General features: G+C 51.7%; 1 protein-coding gene across 3 annotated transcripts; it reads left to right on the top strand.

Annotated features, from left to right (window-relative positions):
- The first annotated feature begins 3635 nt into the window (after positions 1–3635).
- On the top strand, positions 3636–8937 carry LOC137456840 (E3 ubiquitin-protein ligase TRIM35-like). 3 transcript variants are annotated; one of them, XM_068168503.1, is made up of 7 exons: positions 3636–3746; positions 4456–4846; positions 5585–5680; positions 6033–6263; positions 6412–6434; positions 6910–7031; positions 7945–8937. In XM_068168503.1, the coding sequence occupies exons 2-7, from the start codon at positions 4460–4462 to the stop codon at positions 8508–8510; spliced, it is 1425 nt and encodes a 474-aa protein (XP_068024604.1). In that variant the 5' UTR covers positions 3636–3746; positions 4456–4459; the 3' UTR covers positions 8511–8937. The 3 variants fall into 3 exon arrangements, with proteins under 3 accessions (XP_068024604.1, XP_068024602.1, XP_068024603.1); XM_068168501.1 differs by having other exon boundaries at positions 4456–4855; XM_068168502.1 differs by lacking the exon at positions 3636–3746 and adding an exon at positions 3798–3972 and having other exon boundaries at positions 4456–4855.
- Positions 8938–15663: the final 6726 nt, after the last annotated feature.

Below are 15663 nucleotides of genomic sequence, written 5' to 3'. Positions count from 1 at the left end.
TAAGATTTCATTCGGAGTCTCTTCTCTACTTCCTCAGTTGGCTTGTTTACCATTTCCCATTGTGCTTTTGTTATTTCAATTCCTCTTCCCTCAAAATCCTGTACAATAATTTTTCTTATGTCTTCCTTACTTTTTTTCCTTCTACTAACCCTTTCAATTTCAAAAACCTGATCTCCTCCTATGATCAGGTGACTGCCTGGTGGATGTGGGGAAGCCTGTGGATGTAGTCTACCTGGACCTCAGCAAGGCTTTTGACACTGTCCCCCACAGCAAACTCCTGGCCAAGCTGTCAGCCCCTGGCTTGGACAGCAGCATGCTGAGTTGGGTTAGGAACTGGCTGGAGGCAGAGCCCAGAGAGTGGTGGTGAATGGTGCCACATCCAGCTGGTGGCCAGGCACCAGTGGTGTGCCCCAGGGATCAGTGCTGGGCCCCATGCTCTTTAACATCTTTATTTATGATCTGGATGAGGGCATTGAGTCCATCATCAGTAAATTTGCAAATGACACCAAGCTGGGGCAGGAGTTGATCTGCTGGAGGGTAGAGAGGCTCTGCAGAGGGACCTAGACAGATGGGCAGAATCCAACGGCATGAGATTTAACACATCCAAGTGCTGGGTTCTGCACATTGGTCACAGTAACCCCATGCAGTACTACAGGCTGGGGTCAGAGTGGCTGAGAGCAGCCAGGCAGAGAGGGACCTGGGGGTGCTGGTTGATGGTAGGATGAACATGAGCCTGCAGTGTGCCTAGGCAGCCAAGAGGGCCAATGGCATCCTGGCCTGCATCAGGAAGAGTGTGGCCAGCAGGAGCAGGAAGGTCATTCTGCCCCTGTACACTGCACTGGTTGGGCCACACCTCGAGTACTGTGTCCAGTTCTGGGCCCCTCAGTTTAGGAAGGATGTTGGCTTGCTGGAACGAGTCCAGAGAAGGGCAATGAAGTTGATGAGGGGTTTGAAAGACAAGCCCTATGAGGAGAGCCTGAGGGAGCTGGGGTTGCTTAGCCTGGAGAAGAGGAGACTCAGGGAAGACCTCCTTGCTCTCTACAACTACCTGAAGGAAGGTTGTAGACAGGCAGAGGTTGGTCTCTTCTCCCAGGCAGCCAGCACCAGAACAAGAGGACACAGTCCCAGGCTGCACCAGGGCAGGTTTAGGCTGGATGCCAGGAAGAAGTTCTACACAGAGAGAGTGATTGCCCATTGGAATGGGCCACCCGGGGAGGTGGTGGAGTCACCACCACTGGAAGTGCCCAGGAGGAGACCCGATAGGGTGCTTGGTGCCATGGCCCAGTTGATCAGGTGGGCTGGATTGGTCGATAGGCCGGACACGACGATCCCGAAGGCCTCCTCCAACCTGGCCTACTCCATTCCATTCTATTCTATTCTAATTGTTCTTGGTATCCCTAACTAAAAATTTCTCTAGCCTTTATTTCCCACTTATGCCAATCCCTTTCAAGAATTTTCCATGGGGATTTAAATCCTTTTTCGTTACCACAAAATAAGATCTCTATATTTATCAATCCAAACTGCCTATTTTTGGGCCTACTTTTACAGTTTTACAGTTACAGCATTCAGGACAAAATACTCCTCAATTATAAGAGATACAAGGCTGAGAGAGCTGGGGTTGCTTAGCCTGGAGAAGAGGAGGCTCAGGGGAGACCTTCTTGCTGTCTACAACTCCCTGAAGGGAGGTTGTAGCCAGGTGGGGCTTGGTCTCTTCTCCCGGGTGACCAGCACCAGAACAAGAGGACACAGTCTCAAGCTGTGCCAGAGGAGGTTCAGGCTGGATGGTAGGAAGAAGTTCTTCCCAGAAAGAGAGATTGGCCATTGGAATGTGCTGCCCAGGGAGGTGGTGGGGTCACCCTCACTGGAGGTGATTAAGAAGAGACTGGATGGGGTGCTTGGTGCCATGGGTTAGTTGATCAGATGGTGTTGGGTGATAGGCTTGTTATAGATGACTCCAGGTAAAAGTTTTTGGTAACAGATTTATTGGCACTAAAAGATCGTAAAAAGGCAATAAAAGCAATAAAAGCAAGCAAAGCAAGCGGTTGGGCATGTGAGGGTACAAAACTTCACCCAAAAAGCAACCTTACAATAGTTTTCTTCATCTTATATAGTTACATCATCTACATAATCAAACTTATGCTAAATAGAAGGCAGGCATATGATAATTAGTCTTAGAATAGATGGTCAAATCCCTTCTCCCTACATTCAGTGTGGTAAGGGTCAAAGTATCCACTTGCACGCATGCTCAATTGTGCAGGCTTCTTATCTGAAGAAAACAAATTCCCAGTTCTGAATGTTTATCTTTAAGACAGCTCCTTCTCAGCCGTGATGTCTCCAATTAACCAAACAGTGTCCTTGCAAGTCTGCAAGATAGGTTTCTTTCCCTTTACCCTCTAAACAGGCCTCACAAGATCCTGACCCTTAATCCCAGTGCACTCTAAGTCTTACAATTTTAACACAAATCACCAGTATATTCATCACAGGCTGGACTCGATGATCTCAAAGGTCTTTTCCAACCTGGTTAATTCTATTCTATTCTATTCTATTCTATTCTATTCTATTCTATTCTATTCTAACCAAAAGCCAGCCAGTGTCCTAGAATCATTGTGGTCCTTTCCAGGTCATGGGCAACAGCTGTGATTTCCATGATGACTCCTGCAGTAATGCGACAGAGGAGCACAGACCAAGCATCATTTTCCCCCCTCTTTGTTTAAAACCATCTCCCCTGGTCCTGTCACATCAGACCCTGCTGAGAAGATTAGAATCATAGAATTGTTCTGGTTTAAAGTGACCTTTAAGATCGTCATCTCCAACCATTAGCACTGCCAGATCACCAATAACCCATGCCGAATAGAATAGAATAGAATAGAATAGAATAGAATAGAATAGAATAGAATAGACCAGGTTGGAAAAGACCTTTGAGATCCTCGAGTCCAACTTATCACCCAGCATCATCTAATCAACTAAACCATGGCACCAAGCACCCCATCCAGTCTCTTCCTAAACACCTCCAGTGATGGTGACTCCACCACCTCCCTGTGATCCTCCCCATCTTGCTTGTAGGTCCCTTTGAAATACTGAAAGGCAGCAATAAGGTCTCCCTGGAGCCTCCTTTTCAGGCGGAACAACAACTTCAAATCTCAGCCTGTCCTCACAGCAGAAGGGTTCCAGCTCTTGCATCATGATTGTGGCCTCCTCCTGTCCCAACAGGTCCATATCTTTCCTGTGCTGAAGACCCCAGAGCTAGACCCAGCACTGCAGGTGGGGTCTTACCAGTGCAGAGGGGCAGAATCTCCTCGCTTGACCTGCTGGCCACACTGCTTTGGATGCAGCCCAGGACGCGGTTGGCGTCTGGTCTGCGAGCACACATTGCCGGCTCACATCCAGCTTTTCACCCACCAGCGCCCCCAGGTCTTTCTCCGCAGGGCTCTCGATATTCAGGGAATTTTTGGGAACTCGGGAAAAGAGCAACCTCCAGCTCCTGCAATCACAAAGGGAGGCGAACAAGTGGGTAGACGGCAGAGCCTCCGGAGAGGGGGCGAGGGGTAGTGAGGCTGTGCCTGGCGAGGTCCCGCCCCAGAGGCTTCAGGCCGGCCCCCGCCCGCTCCGTCCCGCCCCTTCGGTGCCTCCACCTCCGCCGGCACGGGCTGAGCCCCACACTACCGGCAGGCGGGCAGCCGGACCCCCTCCCGCCGCCTTGCCCGGCGCAGAGGCCGCTCCAGGCGCTGCTACTCGCCCTCGGAGTGGTAAGACACACATCCGCACGCACATCCAGCGCTGGGCACCCCATGTGCACGGGCACCCCATGTGCACGGGCACCGAGGAGTCGGCGTCCGGACACCGCAGCAGCTCCGGGACTGCGAGCCCTGGTCAGGGCACCGGAACAGCACCGGGACTGGGGCAGCGGGCACTGGCACTGCCATGGCTGAGAGGGTCCGGGTCCGGGCACCTAGGATGAGCGTCCCGATCCGGGTATCGGAGCAGCACTGAGAATGGGGCACCGGGCAGCAGAGGAGCACCGGGGGTAGGGGAGTGGGTCCGGGGACCGGGTGGCACAGCCGCCCCGAAGGGGTCTGGTGCTTCGAGACCGGACACCGGAAAGTCCGAGGGGGTTGTGGCACTGGAGAAGAGTCTCGGGAGTGGGGGTCACGTACCGGGGACCACCCCGAAGCTGAGGGTTCGAACACAGGGACAAGACCTTCGAAGGGTCCGGCCACCCCCGGCTCACTTCCCCACGTTGCCGGCTCATCCCGGCACGCTCGCCGGTGCCTGCCCGCCCTTGGTGGCTGCCAGTGGCCCGGGCCGGTGTCACTCAGGCTGGTGCCTGCCCGGGGAGGGAGCTGCGGGGTGTCACAGGCAGGAAAACGATTGCATCAGGAACGGGGCGGTTTTTCCAACTGGGGCTCTCGGGAAATCCTGCTCCGGCTTCCCTCCATCCATCGCTTCTCTCTCCAGTGCCATGGAGAGGGAAGCCAGCGTCTCGATCAGCAGCTTAGTGCCCGCCTCTGCCACCACGTCCCCCACGGCCACTTTCAAGGAAGAGCTGCTGTGCCCCATCTGCTACGACCCTTTTCGGGAAGCCGTGACGCTGGGCTGCGGCCACAACTTCTGCAAGGGCTGCGTGACCCGTTCCTGGGAGCACGGCGCTCACGTCTGCCCCGTGTGCAAGGAGCGCTCTTCGCTGGACGACCTCCGCATCAACCACACGCTCAACAACCTGGTGGAGAAGATCCTCAAGGAGGAACGACAGCGGCGAGGCCAGGCAGCCGCCCTCTGTCCCCTGCACCACCAAGAGGCCAAACTCTTCTGCCTGGAGGACAAGGAGCTGGCATGCTTTGCCCCAGCGGTTTGCTCTGTGGGGAAGGGGAGTGGGCGGATTCTTTGAGGGGTTTTGAAGGGTGGGCTGGTCCCCACGTTTCTTTGGCTTGTTGATCCTCGGGCAGGCCGGGCTGGACCCAGACATGCTGGTTATTGCAGCAGCTGATTGTTGCAGCGGTGCCTCGAGGCTGGGAGTGGTTGCACAATTTGCCCAGCCGAGGAAGGGATGTAGGATGGGGACACAACCCCGGGCCCTGCGGGGCAGGATGGGCCACGGCTGTGTGGGGAGGAGTAGGAGAGGATGGGGCTCTGGCCAGCAGCTGGGCAGCGTGCCAGGCCCCGCTGCGTTTCCCATCCAGGAAAGCAGCTGCTGCCTCCCTGAGTCACCCGTGGGGGATGAGCCAGATTTCAAATGTTGCAGGGAGGACGTGGTGCTGCTGTTGGACAAGGCCTGGCCATCTGCCCGTGGTGCTGAGCCTCCCTGGGAGCTGCTGTCAGCACCAAGACAGGCAGGGATTTGAGTGTGCACCAGCAGAAGGGTTTAAAAATGTAAGGGAGGATTCACCACGGAGCAAAGCTCCCCAGGCTCGCGTTGCCCAGCCCCGCACCACACTGACCCCATCCAGCGCTGGCAGATCTCAGGCTGCAGGAGGGGAAAGCTTGACTCGAGCGAGGATCCTGCTTAACCTTACCCTGCTGGGTTTGGTGCTCTTTTTCCACTTGGGCATAGGCTTGTGAGGTTCCTGAAGGCATTTCCTCTCCACAGGCCAAGCTGAAGAACATGGAGACCTCCCTGCGGGATAAAGTGAAGGATTTTGGGACCGCCCATCGTGCCTACGAGGCCATCTTGAAACACAACCAGGTGTGTGGCCCCTCCCCAGTAGGGCCTGATCCTGGCACACGTGTACACACGTGCACACACACCCCTGAGGTGCAGCTGGCTCTGGGGTGGAACTGTCCTGGGCTGCTCTGTCCTTGAGCGAGGGGAGCGCTGCTGGGGGGGAGGAAGGATTCCAATGAGGAATTGAGCACCAGAGGGATGAGGCTGGCTGGGACATTGATTTGTGGAGTGGAGGATCCCAGTGGGAGCCTAGCGAGTCCCTGAGCACTGGAGCTGATTGGAAGGCTCAGGAGGAAAGTTCAGGAGGAGGCTGGGGGAGCCCAGGGGAGCTGTGGATTCTGATGGGAGGTGGTGACATCCCTCCACGGGGCAGGCGGAGGTGACGCAGCTGAGGGAGCAGATCAAGCAGGAGTTTGAGAAGCTGCACAGCTTCCTGTGCAGTGAGGAGCAGGCACTGCTGGACGAGCTGCAGGAGGAGGTGCAGCACAAGCAGGACTTCATCGAGGGCAAGATGAAGCAGCTGTTGGAGAACTGCCACACCCTGCTCAACGAAGCCAAGCAGCTCCAGAACGACCTCAAGGAGGACGACTACACCTTCCTCATGGTAAAGTCCATGCCCTACGGGGTGCCACCTCTGCCCTGGCACCCTCCTGCCACTCGTGCAGAGTGGTGGGCGAACCTTTGGGTGTTTATAAGCCCCTGGGACTCTTTACAAGTGGGGGTCTGATGCTCGATGTCTTCTTCTCTTGCAGGCTCGCAAGAACCGCAAGTGCAGGTAAGTCCTGGTCCCCACTGCATCCCATGCCGAGTGGCACAGGGTGCTGGAGGTGGCTGAGCCCCCACTATCCCTCCCTGAATGGGGTCTCCTGCCTGGATGCAGAGTGAGGTCACTGCCCCAAGCGACTTCCTGTACCAGCACATCCCTTCTGGGTCTGGGTGCTCCAGCAGAAGGTGGTACTGGAGGGCCCCAAGGCCAAGGCAGCACCCCTTGGTGCTTCTGGGCAGGGTGAAGGAGCACACATGCAGACACAAAGCAGCACCGCAGGTCTTGGGGGCAGCATTAAAACCTTGATGTTGGTGCTGAGATCGTCCCACCATCAGTGTCTACCCTCCTGGGTTGTGGAGAAAAGCCCAAAAGGAGATGGACTGTGTTAGTGGGGAAGGCTTTGCCAAAACATGGGGTGCCAGGGGATCCAACCCACTGCCTTCCTCCATCCTTGACCCATCTCTGTCCTCTGTCCCTACCCAAGGATTGCCTGTACAGCTGAGGAACGAGAGGGCATGCCTGTAGGGATGTTTTTTGACGTTGCCAAGTACCTGGGCTCAGTGCAGTACAACGTGTGGAAAAAGATGCTCAACATCATCACTGTAGGTGAGGTGCTGAGTCCCCCTCCAAAGGATGGTTGTCCCAGCACGAGCTCAAACAGCTTTTGCATGGGGCAGCCTCAAGGGTGGTGGGTTCTGGAGAGAAGAGGAGCATGGAGCAGCCATGCCTGTGGCTGATGGGCCCGAGGAGGGGAGGTAGAGAATGTAAAGGCTGCTTTGGGGCATTTGCACCCCAGAAGGGAAACCCTTGAGGGTGTGTTTCTCCATGGTGAGCTGGGGGATGGATGGATGGATGAGTGGGTGGGTGGATGGATGGGTGCAAGGACAGGTGGATGGATGGATGGATGGATGGAAGGATGGGTGCAAGGACAGATGGATGGAAGGATGGATGGAAGGATGGATGGATGGATGGATGGATGGATGGATGGATGGATGCAAGGACAGGGGGATGGATGGATGGATGGATGGATGGATGGATGGATGGATGGATGGATGGAAGGATAGGTGCAAAGACAGGTGGATGGATGGATGGATGGTAGGAAGGATAGGTGCAAGGACAGGTGGATGGATGGATGGATGGATGGAAGGATGGATGGATGGATGGATGGATGCAAGGACAGGTGGATGGATGGATGGAAGGATAGGTGCAAAGACAGGTGGATGGATGGATGGATGGATGGATGGATGGATGGATGGATGGATGAATGGATGGATGCAAGGACAGGTGGATGGATGGATGGATGGATGGATGGATGGATGGATGGATGGATGGAATAATGGGTGCAAGGACAGGTGGATGGATGGATGGATGGATGGATGGATGCAAGGACAAGTGGATGGAGAGATGGATGCAAGGATGGGTGGATGGAAGGATGGATGGATACCTGCAGGGCTACTGTCCCCCCATCAGCTCATCCCTGCAGCAGTCCAGACTCCTAACACACATGTCCCCACCACAGTCCCCTTCACCTTCAACCCCAACTCCGCGGCGGGCTGGCTTGAGGTGTCAGAGGACCTCACCAGCGTCACCAACAGAGGCTACAAGATGCTGGTGGAGAACCCTGAGCGCTTCACCTCGGCCCCCTGCATCCTGGGCTCTCGGGGCTTCTTAGACGGCTTCCACACCTGGGAGGTGGACCTGGGCGGCGTCACGAACTGGCGTGTGGGGGTGGCTCGGCCGCCCAGCGGCACCCAGTGGCCCTTCCACCACGACGCTCACTCTGGCTTCTGGTACATCTATCACCTGCCCGGCATCGACATTGAGATGGACGGAGCCTCCAACGCCACGCGCCTGGAGACCGCCCTGGGCAGCGTCAAGCGCATCCGGGTGGAGCTGGACTGCGATGAAGGGGAGCTGTCCTTCTATGACGCCGACCGCCGGGCCCACATCTACACCTTCCACAAGAAGTTCAGCACCGCCGTCTACCCTTACTTCTACGTGGGGCCCGCGGCCGTGGGCGCCGTGCATGAGCCCCTCCGCATCTGCCCCCTCCGGGTCCATGTCCAGGAGGATGTCTCTGTTTAACGCCGGTACCACCACCTTCACCTGCATTTGGGGTTCCCCAAGTGTTTTTTTTTCCCCCTTCAGCTTTCCTTAGGGAAAAGAAAGGAAGGAAGAAAAGAATGAAGAAAAGAAGGAAGAAAAGCAAAGCAAGAAAAGCAATGAAAAGCAATGAAAAGCAAAGCAAAGCAACCAAAAGAAAAGATAAAAGAGAGGAAAAGAAAAGAAAGGTAAAGAAAAGAGAGGAAAAGAAAAGAAAGGAAAAGAAAAGAGAGGAAAAGAAAAGATAAAAGAAAGGAAAAGAAAAGAGAGGAAAAGAAAAGAAAGGTAAAGAAAAGAGAGGAAAAGGAAAGAGCTGAAAAGGAAAGAAGGAAGAAAAGATAAGAAGCAATAAAAGTGTCTATTTAGTGTGTTTTTTAAAAAAAAGTTATTAATAAAGGTTATCCTGATATGATTCTGTGCTTCTGTGCCCCCCCCAACCCTCCCCTGCCCCGCCCCCAGCTCCTTTCCCATTGGAACTGGATGATCCTTGAGGTCCCTTCCAACCCCAACAATTCTGTGATTCCTTGAACAAGCCCTTTCCTCCTCCCCCTTCTCCCCACGACTTTATCCCTTTGAAAGGCTTTTCCACAAATGCCCAGCTGCAGGAGTCTGGTGATGATGTGCAGGTTGGTGTTTGGAAGTAGAAGTGTCTCAGAAGTGGGATGAGAGGAGGCTCAAAACCACCCTCTGCAACCCCATGCTGGGTCTGCCTTGATCTGGGCTACCGCAATCCCATGCAGAGCTACAGGCTGGGGTCGGAGTGGCTGGAGAGCTCCCAAACAGAGAGGGACCTGGGGGTGCTGATCGACAGCCAGCTGAATATGAGCCAGCAGTGTGCCCAGGTGGCCAGGAGGGCCAATGGCATCCTGGCCTGCATTAGGAATAGTGTGGCCAGCAGGAGAAGGGAGGTCATTGTGCCCCTGTACTCTGCTTTGGTTAGGCCGCACCTTGAGTACTGTGTCCAGGTCTGGGCCCCTCAGTTTAAGAAGGACATCGAAACACTCAAATGTGTCCAGCGAAGGGCAACAAGGCTGGGGAGGGGCCTTGAACACAAGCCCTATGAGGAGAGGCTGAGGGAGCTGGGATTGTTTAGCCTGGAGAAGAGGAGACTCAGGGGTGATCTCATTGCCCTCTACAACTACCTGAAAGGTGGTTGAAGCCAGAAAGGGGTTGGCCTCTTCTCCCAGGCAACCAGCACCAGAACAAGGGGACACAGTCTCAAGCTGCGCCAGGGGAGGTTTAGACTCGAGGCGAGGAGGAAGTTCTTCACCAAGCGAGTCATTCGTCATTGGAACGGGTTGCCCAGGGAGGTGGTTGAGTCATCGACCCTGGAGGCGTTCAAGGGGACATTGGACGTGGCACTTGGTGCCATGGTCTAGTCATGGGGTCTGTGTTGATAGGTTGGACTCGATGATCCTCGAGGTCCTTTCCAACCTAAGTTATACTGTGATACTGTGTGATACTGTAACAAGAGCAGGCAGGCAGAAAACAAAAGGGAGATGCTGAGGCGTGCGGTGTGGGGTGTCCAACTTCATTACGTCAGCTGATGTTATCCATGCCCAGATGAGCATCCCTGGATATGGGGAGAGGAGGAAAATCGGTGTGAGCATCCAATTGCCATCCCTGTGCTGTCCCCTGGTGCTGTCACCACCACTCCCCCTCAAAAGAGGGAACCTAAAACTGGGGGTTTGTGCAATAAATGGTACCTGCATCTTTGCTGAGATTAATTCCATTGCCCTGTGGTGAAGGCACATTATGCCCCGATACTGAATCTTGTCCCAGCATGTGGGCAAGTTCCCCCTCCTCCTGGAGGAAGACAAAAGCCAAGGCATTAGCCAGGCTTGCACGCACCCAGCGCATGCAGCGCTCGTGCTGACACCACGTATGGGCATAATTCTAGCTTCACACTTTCTATAGGCTGAAGCCAGTTGCTTATGAGAGTGCCCATTGGTCAAGCCCAGCCTCGAGGAATCTATAAGTATTACCCCAGTTGGTAAACACGTTGCCCCCTCATTTACTTTGTCTCTATGCTTGCTCGAGAGAGTAACTCTCGAGCTGCAGCCTTTGCCATTGAGCTTATTGTTGTTAGCTTCTGTTATACATGCACGCATACTGGAAGCCTCTGCATCGTTGAAGAAGCCCAGAGGGAGGACCTTCGCTGAGCCTGAGGAGTTCAGCGTTGCTGCAGCCAGCCGTGCCGATCAGGAGAGCCCATCGTGCCACCGGAGGACTGGACCAAACCCCCGAGGGTAAGATCTGCCCAGTTGCCGGGGAGAAGGGACTTGATCCATACCGAGTCCACGTATGCTTAGCCCCGCCGTAGCGGGAGAGGAGCCGCCGAGTGCCGCTCTGAGGAGCCGCCGAGTGCCGCTCTGAGCCCTGTGAATCCCAGGGAAAACCAAAGCATTGTTCGTGCTTATACTGCACCGGACCCGGGACCACTACGAGAGTCCTGTTGTTCCTTTAAGCTCGGTAAAGAGAATCCGCCGCCTAACGCAGCCGCATTCTCTCCCCGAGGCTGTTTGCATCAGCCCCGAGAACCGCCGTGGTTGGGCCGACCCCCGTAGCTTCGCCTGCTTCCATCGTTCGAGCCCGCCTACCGGCCACCGTTGTCCCACCCTGCCGTGCGAGCCGACTTCTGAGGGCCGATCCCACGGACCGACCCTGTCCAGGACCGATCCCTGTTATCTGAAGGGAATTGAATATCGTCCACGTGCTTTCCACCCACTAGCACTCAGTTCAAAGTATCCGCGTCTAGCAGAGTAAGCGCTGACGCACAGAAAGATTATAATATTGCTGTGTATAGCCAGAAGCCGCCCGCGTCCCGCCGAGTCTCCATCTAGTGGCCAAGCGGCGGAACTGCACCCTTCGTTATATAAATACAGAAAGGGTTTATAGATAGTTCAATTACGTTATAATCATAACACTAAGCCAGTTGTGGAATCTATTTCACGAACGTGCACTAGAACATGTATATAAGTTGGTGATTCATCGGTTATTAATAGTTTGATAATTAATAAATTTATATTTTCATAATTCATATTTCATATTAATAAATTTAATAACCTCTTCACCACATGCCCCAGACACAAAGAAGTGCCTTGACGTGGAAACCAAGGCAGTGAAGCTGCTCCTCCCACCAGCATGGACCTCTCCTCCGGAGGACATTCATCACCCAGCCTGCAGCAGTGGGTGATGTCTCCCTGGGGCTGAGCATTTATTCACAGCTGGAATCGTTTAGGCTGCAAAAGACCTTTAAGATCATCAAGTCCAGTCATTAACCCAGCACTGCCAGGTCACTACTAAACCAGCACCACAGCTACACAGCTTTTAAACCCCTCCAGGGATGGGGACTCCATCACTGCCCTGGGCAGCCTGTCCCAGGGCTTGGCAACCCTTCTGAGGAAGAAATTGTTCCTCATGTCCAACCTAAACCTTCCCTGGCAGAACTTAAGGCAGTTTCCTTGTGCCCTGTCACTTGTTCCTTGGGAAGAGACTGAGCCCCACCTCACTCCAACGTGCTTTCAGGGAGCTGTAGAGAGTGAATTCTCCCTTGAGCCTCCTTTCCTCTGAACGACCCCAGTTCTCTCAGCCTCTCCTCGCAAGACACGTGCTCCAAACCCTTCACCAGCTTTCTTGCTCTTTGTTGGACATGCTCCAGCCCCTCAAAGTCCTTCTTGTTGTGAGGAGCCCAAAACTGAACCCAGGATTCACTGAAGGATGAAGTTGAGGGGAGCTCTGATAAGGGACAGGCGGGGTTTGTGTGGGAGCCTCCTTAGTAGCCAACACAGCCTTCCCTGACCCTGAGAACCAACCTGGGATATGGTGGGTACTGCTGGCAGGACCTTCTCCAAGCTAGAGAGAAGACTGAGAGGGCATCTAATCAATGTCTATAAATATCTGAGGGTTGGGTGTCAGGAAAGAAGGGACAGGGACAGCCTCTGCTCACTTGTGCCCTGTGACAGGACAAGGATGGAAACTACAGCACAGGAGGTTCCACCTCACCATGAGGAGGAACTTCTTTACTGTGAGGGTGACAGAGCACAGGAACAGGCTGCCCAGAGAGGTTGTGGAGTCGCCTTCTCTAGAGACTTTCCAGCCCTGTCTGGATGCATTCCTGTGTGACCTGTGCTGGATTCTATGGTCCTGCTCTGGCAGGGGGGGTCGGACTTGAAGATCTCCAGAGGTCCCTTCCAACCCCTAACATCCTGTGATCCTTACAGCTATTGGAAGGATATAATATTAGTTCAGTATTAGCATCAGTATTATTTATATTATTAGTATACCATCATCAGTATATCATCATCACTGCCACACCTTGAGTCCTGTGTCCAGTTCTGGGCCCCGCAGTTTAGGAAAGATGTTGAGCTGCTGGAAGGTGTCCAGAGAAGGGCAACAAAGCTGGGGAGGGGTTTGGAGCACAGCCCTATGAGGAGAGGCTGAGGGAGCTGGGGTTGCTTAGCCTGGAGAAGAGGAGGCTCAGGGGAGACCTTCTTGCTGTCTACAACTGCCTGAAGGGAGGTTGTAGCCAGGTGGGGGTTGGTCTCTTCTCCCGGGTGACCAGCACCAGAACAAGAGGACACAGTCTCAAGCTGCGCCAGGGGAGTTTCAGGCTGGATGGTGTTGCAAGAAGGGGCCGCTATACGATCAATGTGATCAGCGGAATCCAACTTTATTGAGCATCAGACACATCTTATATACAGTTTGCTATAATTATGCCCACTTGGCAACATACTATTGGTTTCTCTCTAAAAGGTTACATCATTGTTTTCACAACTCTGTGGAATTCTTCTATCCGGCCTAATTGCTCTCTTTCCCAGATCTCGCCTCCTCCTTATCTTGCTTGCCTCCCTTCTCAGGGGCAGCTGGACTTCAGCATACCAAGCAATCAGCACTTTCTCACAGCTCCTACTCCACCACTATATTATCAACAGAGAATTCTTCAAGGCCTCAATTGCACAGGTGTTCCTGGGACCCAAGTCCCCTCTTGCTCAAAACGAACCCCAACAAATCCCCCGTTTTTCTTTTGTGCAAGGAAGGCCTTGGAGGTTGTCCTTTGAACACTTTGCATCATACGATTATAAACAAGTTTAACAATAATCAAAATTAGTACAATAATACCTAAAAACCTTAAAGCTTACTACTATAATTAACAAGCATATTTACATCAAGTCTGGGTATCCCTATCAGACATGTCTGAAAAGGTTCACTCACAGTCTGAAGGCTCAATCAAAATTCATTATTGCCTGTTATGTTGGGCCATGTTACCTATACAAGGCACAAAGCTTAAGTTGAATCTAGATAGAATGCTCTAACAGAGCTGGCATAATACATGGTCAAAGATAACAGACATTGTAAAGAAGAACTTAGATCTTAATAGTTCCAATCTTTACATTTCACTCCTCTTATTAACAAAAAATACGTGATTATGCCTGAACACATTACAAAGATTAAAACATAAATGCAATCCTTAACACTGTTTTACAATCTACTTTAGGGATATGTTACATTTTTATTTTCTCTAGGATGGTCAAAAATCATAAATTGTTTAATGGTAGCAAGATTTCTTTAATCTGTAAAGGTAGATCTGGCCAGGCTCTAGCTTCACAGACAGAAAACTTGCAGGCAATCAGCAAGAGCAAAAGAGCTTCATTGCTTTGCCCAATATAAAATTACCCATAATAATGTGTTTTTGCTCATCCTAGTAATACTGATCTCTTATTGGTACCATTAAAAAACCTTTTTATTTTTGCTATGGGCTATTCTCTCTTCCCCCCCCCCCTTTATTTTTTTTTTTTAATTTATTTATTTGTTTGTTGATGTTTTCAACTGAAAATGAAAATGCATGTTGTGTTGTTATGATTTTGATTTTCCCTCTAGGTGTGTAAAATTATAGCAAACTAGTGAGATAACATATAAGTCCCTATGAACATTTTCTCTAATCACACAACAATCAACCAACCATAATATTCAGTCCTAATTCACATGATGCTGTGTTACATTCTTCTGATTGATGCTTTTGACCCCAGATTATCATAACAGTTATTGTGATCGATGTTTGACTTCATGGGAAATGCTGTTTCCTCTTAGTCTTGATTCTTCTGCACATTAGTGAAGGAATAGCTGTTAAAATTAATACCTATTTACTACAAACCTTAACTTATGCTAATACCAAAAATCCTTAAAACCTTAAAAGACTATGTTAAAATTAATCCATCAAATCAGTGTCTAAAAAGAAATAAAATTGTTACATTAACTAAAAAACACTTTCCAAAATTAAAACCTGTTTATACATTCCTTAACTATATTACATGGAGCTCCTTTGAAATGCCTAGGCAGACAACTAAGAAGGTTCGAACCAAAAGAAAATCTTACAATTTGAACTCTTTACTAAGTACATACACCTTACTGCAATTACTATGTACTAAATACCTGTAAATACCAAATGTTTACTTATTCATTATGCTTATTAGAAAAACTTAACAAAACTCTAAATAACAAATCTCTGAAAGACATTACAATCAAAAATGACAAAATGAGTACTGTTGCTTTAAATCAGAGCAGAGCCATGGTCGACAGTAGCCGTACCAGAAACCGCTGGGGGGGTGGTGGGGGGTGGTGGTGCTGAGGTTAAGACCACACCCAATTGCTGCATCACATCCCGGCCCACCAAAGCATTGATTCCATTAGGCAATGGCATAACTAACTGTAATTAAGGCCTGTTTTCCTTCAATCTTCACTACAGTTTTGTGGCTACTCTGCATTACTGCTTGAGCTCCTCTAACACCTTCTACTTCTATTGCTGGCTCTAAAGGCCAGTGTCTCGGCCAGTGTGCATTACTCATGATTGTGATGTCAGCACCAGCATCTAGCAGGCAAATTAATTTCACGTGCTGAGACCCGTACCAAAAATTCAACACCAGCGACTGGTCGTCTTCCCACCGGTATAGTTAAGAGAGCCAGTCCCCCTGTGGATCCAAAGCCTTTGTCACCTCGTACAGGCTGATCGCATGCCATTTCCACATCACAACACAAATAACACCACTGTAATCCGCATCAATTACCCCTGGCAATACCATTACCCCTTTAACACCCATAGATGATCGACCCATTAACAATGCTCCTACAGGCTGAC

The sequence above is a fragment of the Melanerpes formicivorus genome, unplaced genomic scaffold, assembly GCF_026170545.1.
Source record: "Melanerpes formicivorus ecotype bairdi unplaced genomic scaffold, bMelFor1.0.p_v2 SCAF_140, whole genome shotgun sequence".
Classification (NCBI taxonomy): Eukaryota; Metazoa; Chordata; class Aves; order Piciformes; family Picidae; genus Melanerpes; species Melanerpes formicivorus.
This window is presented reverse-complemented; position numbering and strand designations above follow the sequence as displayed.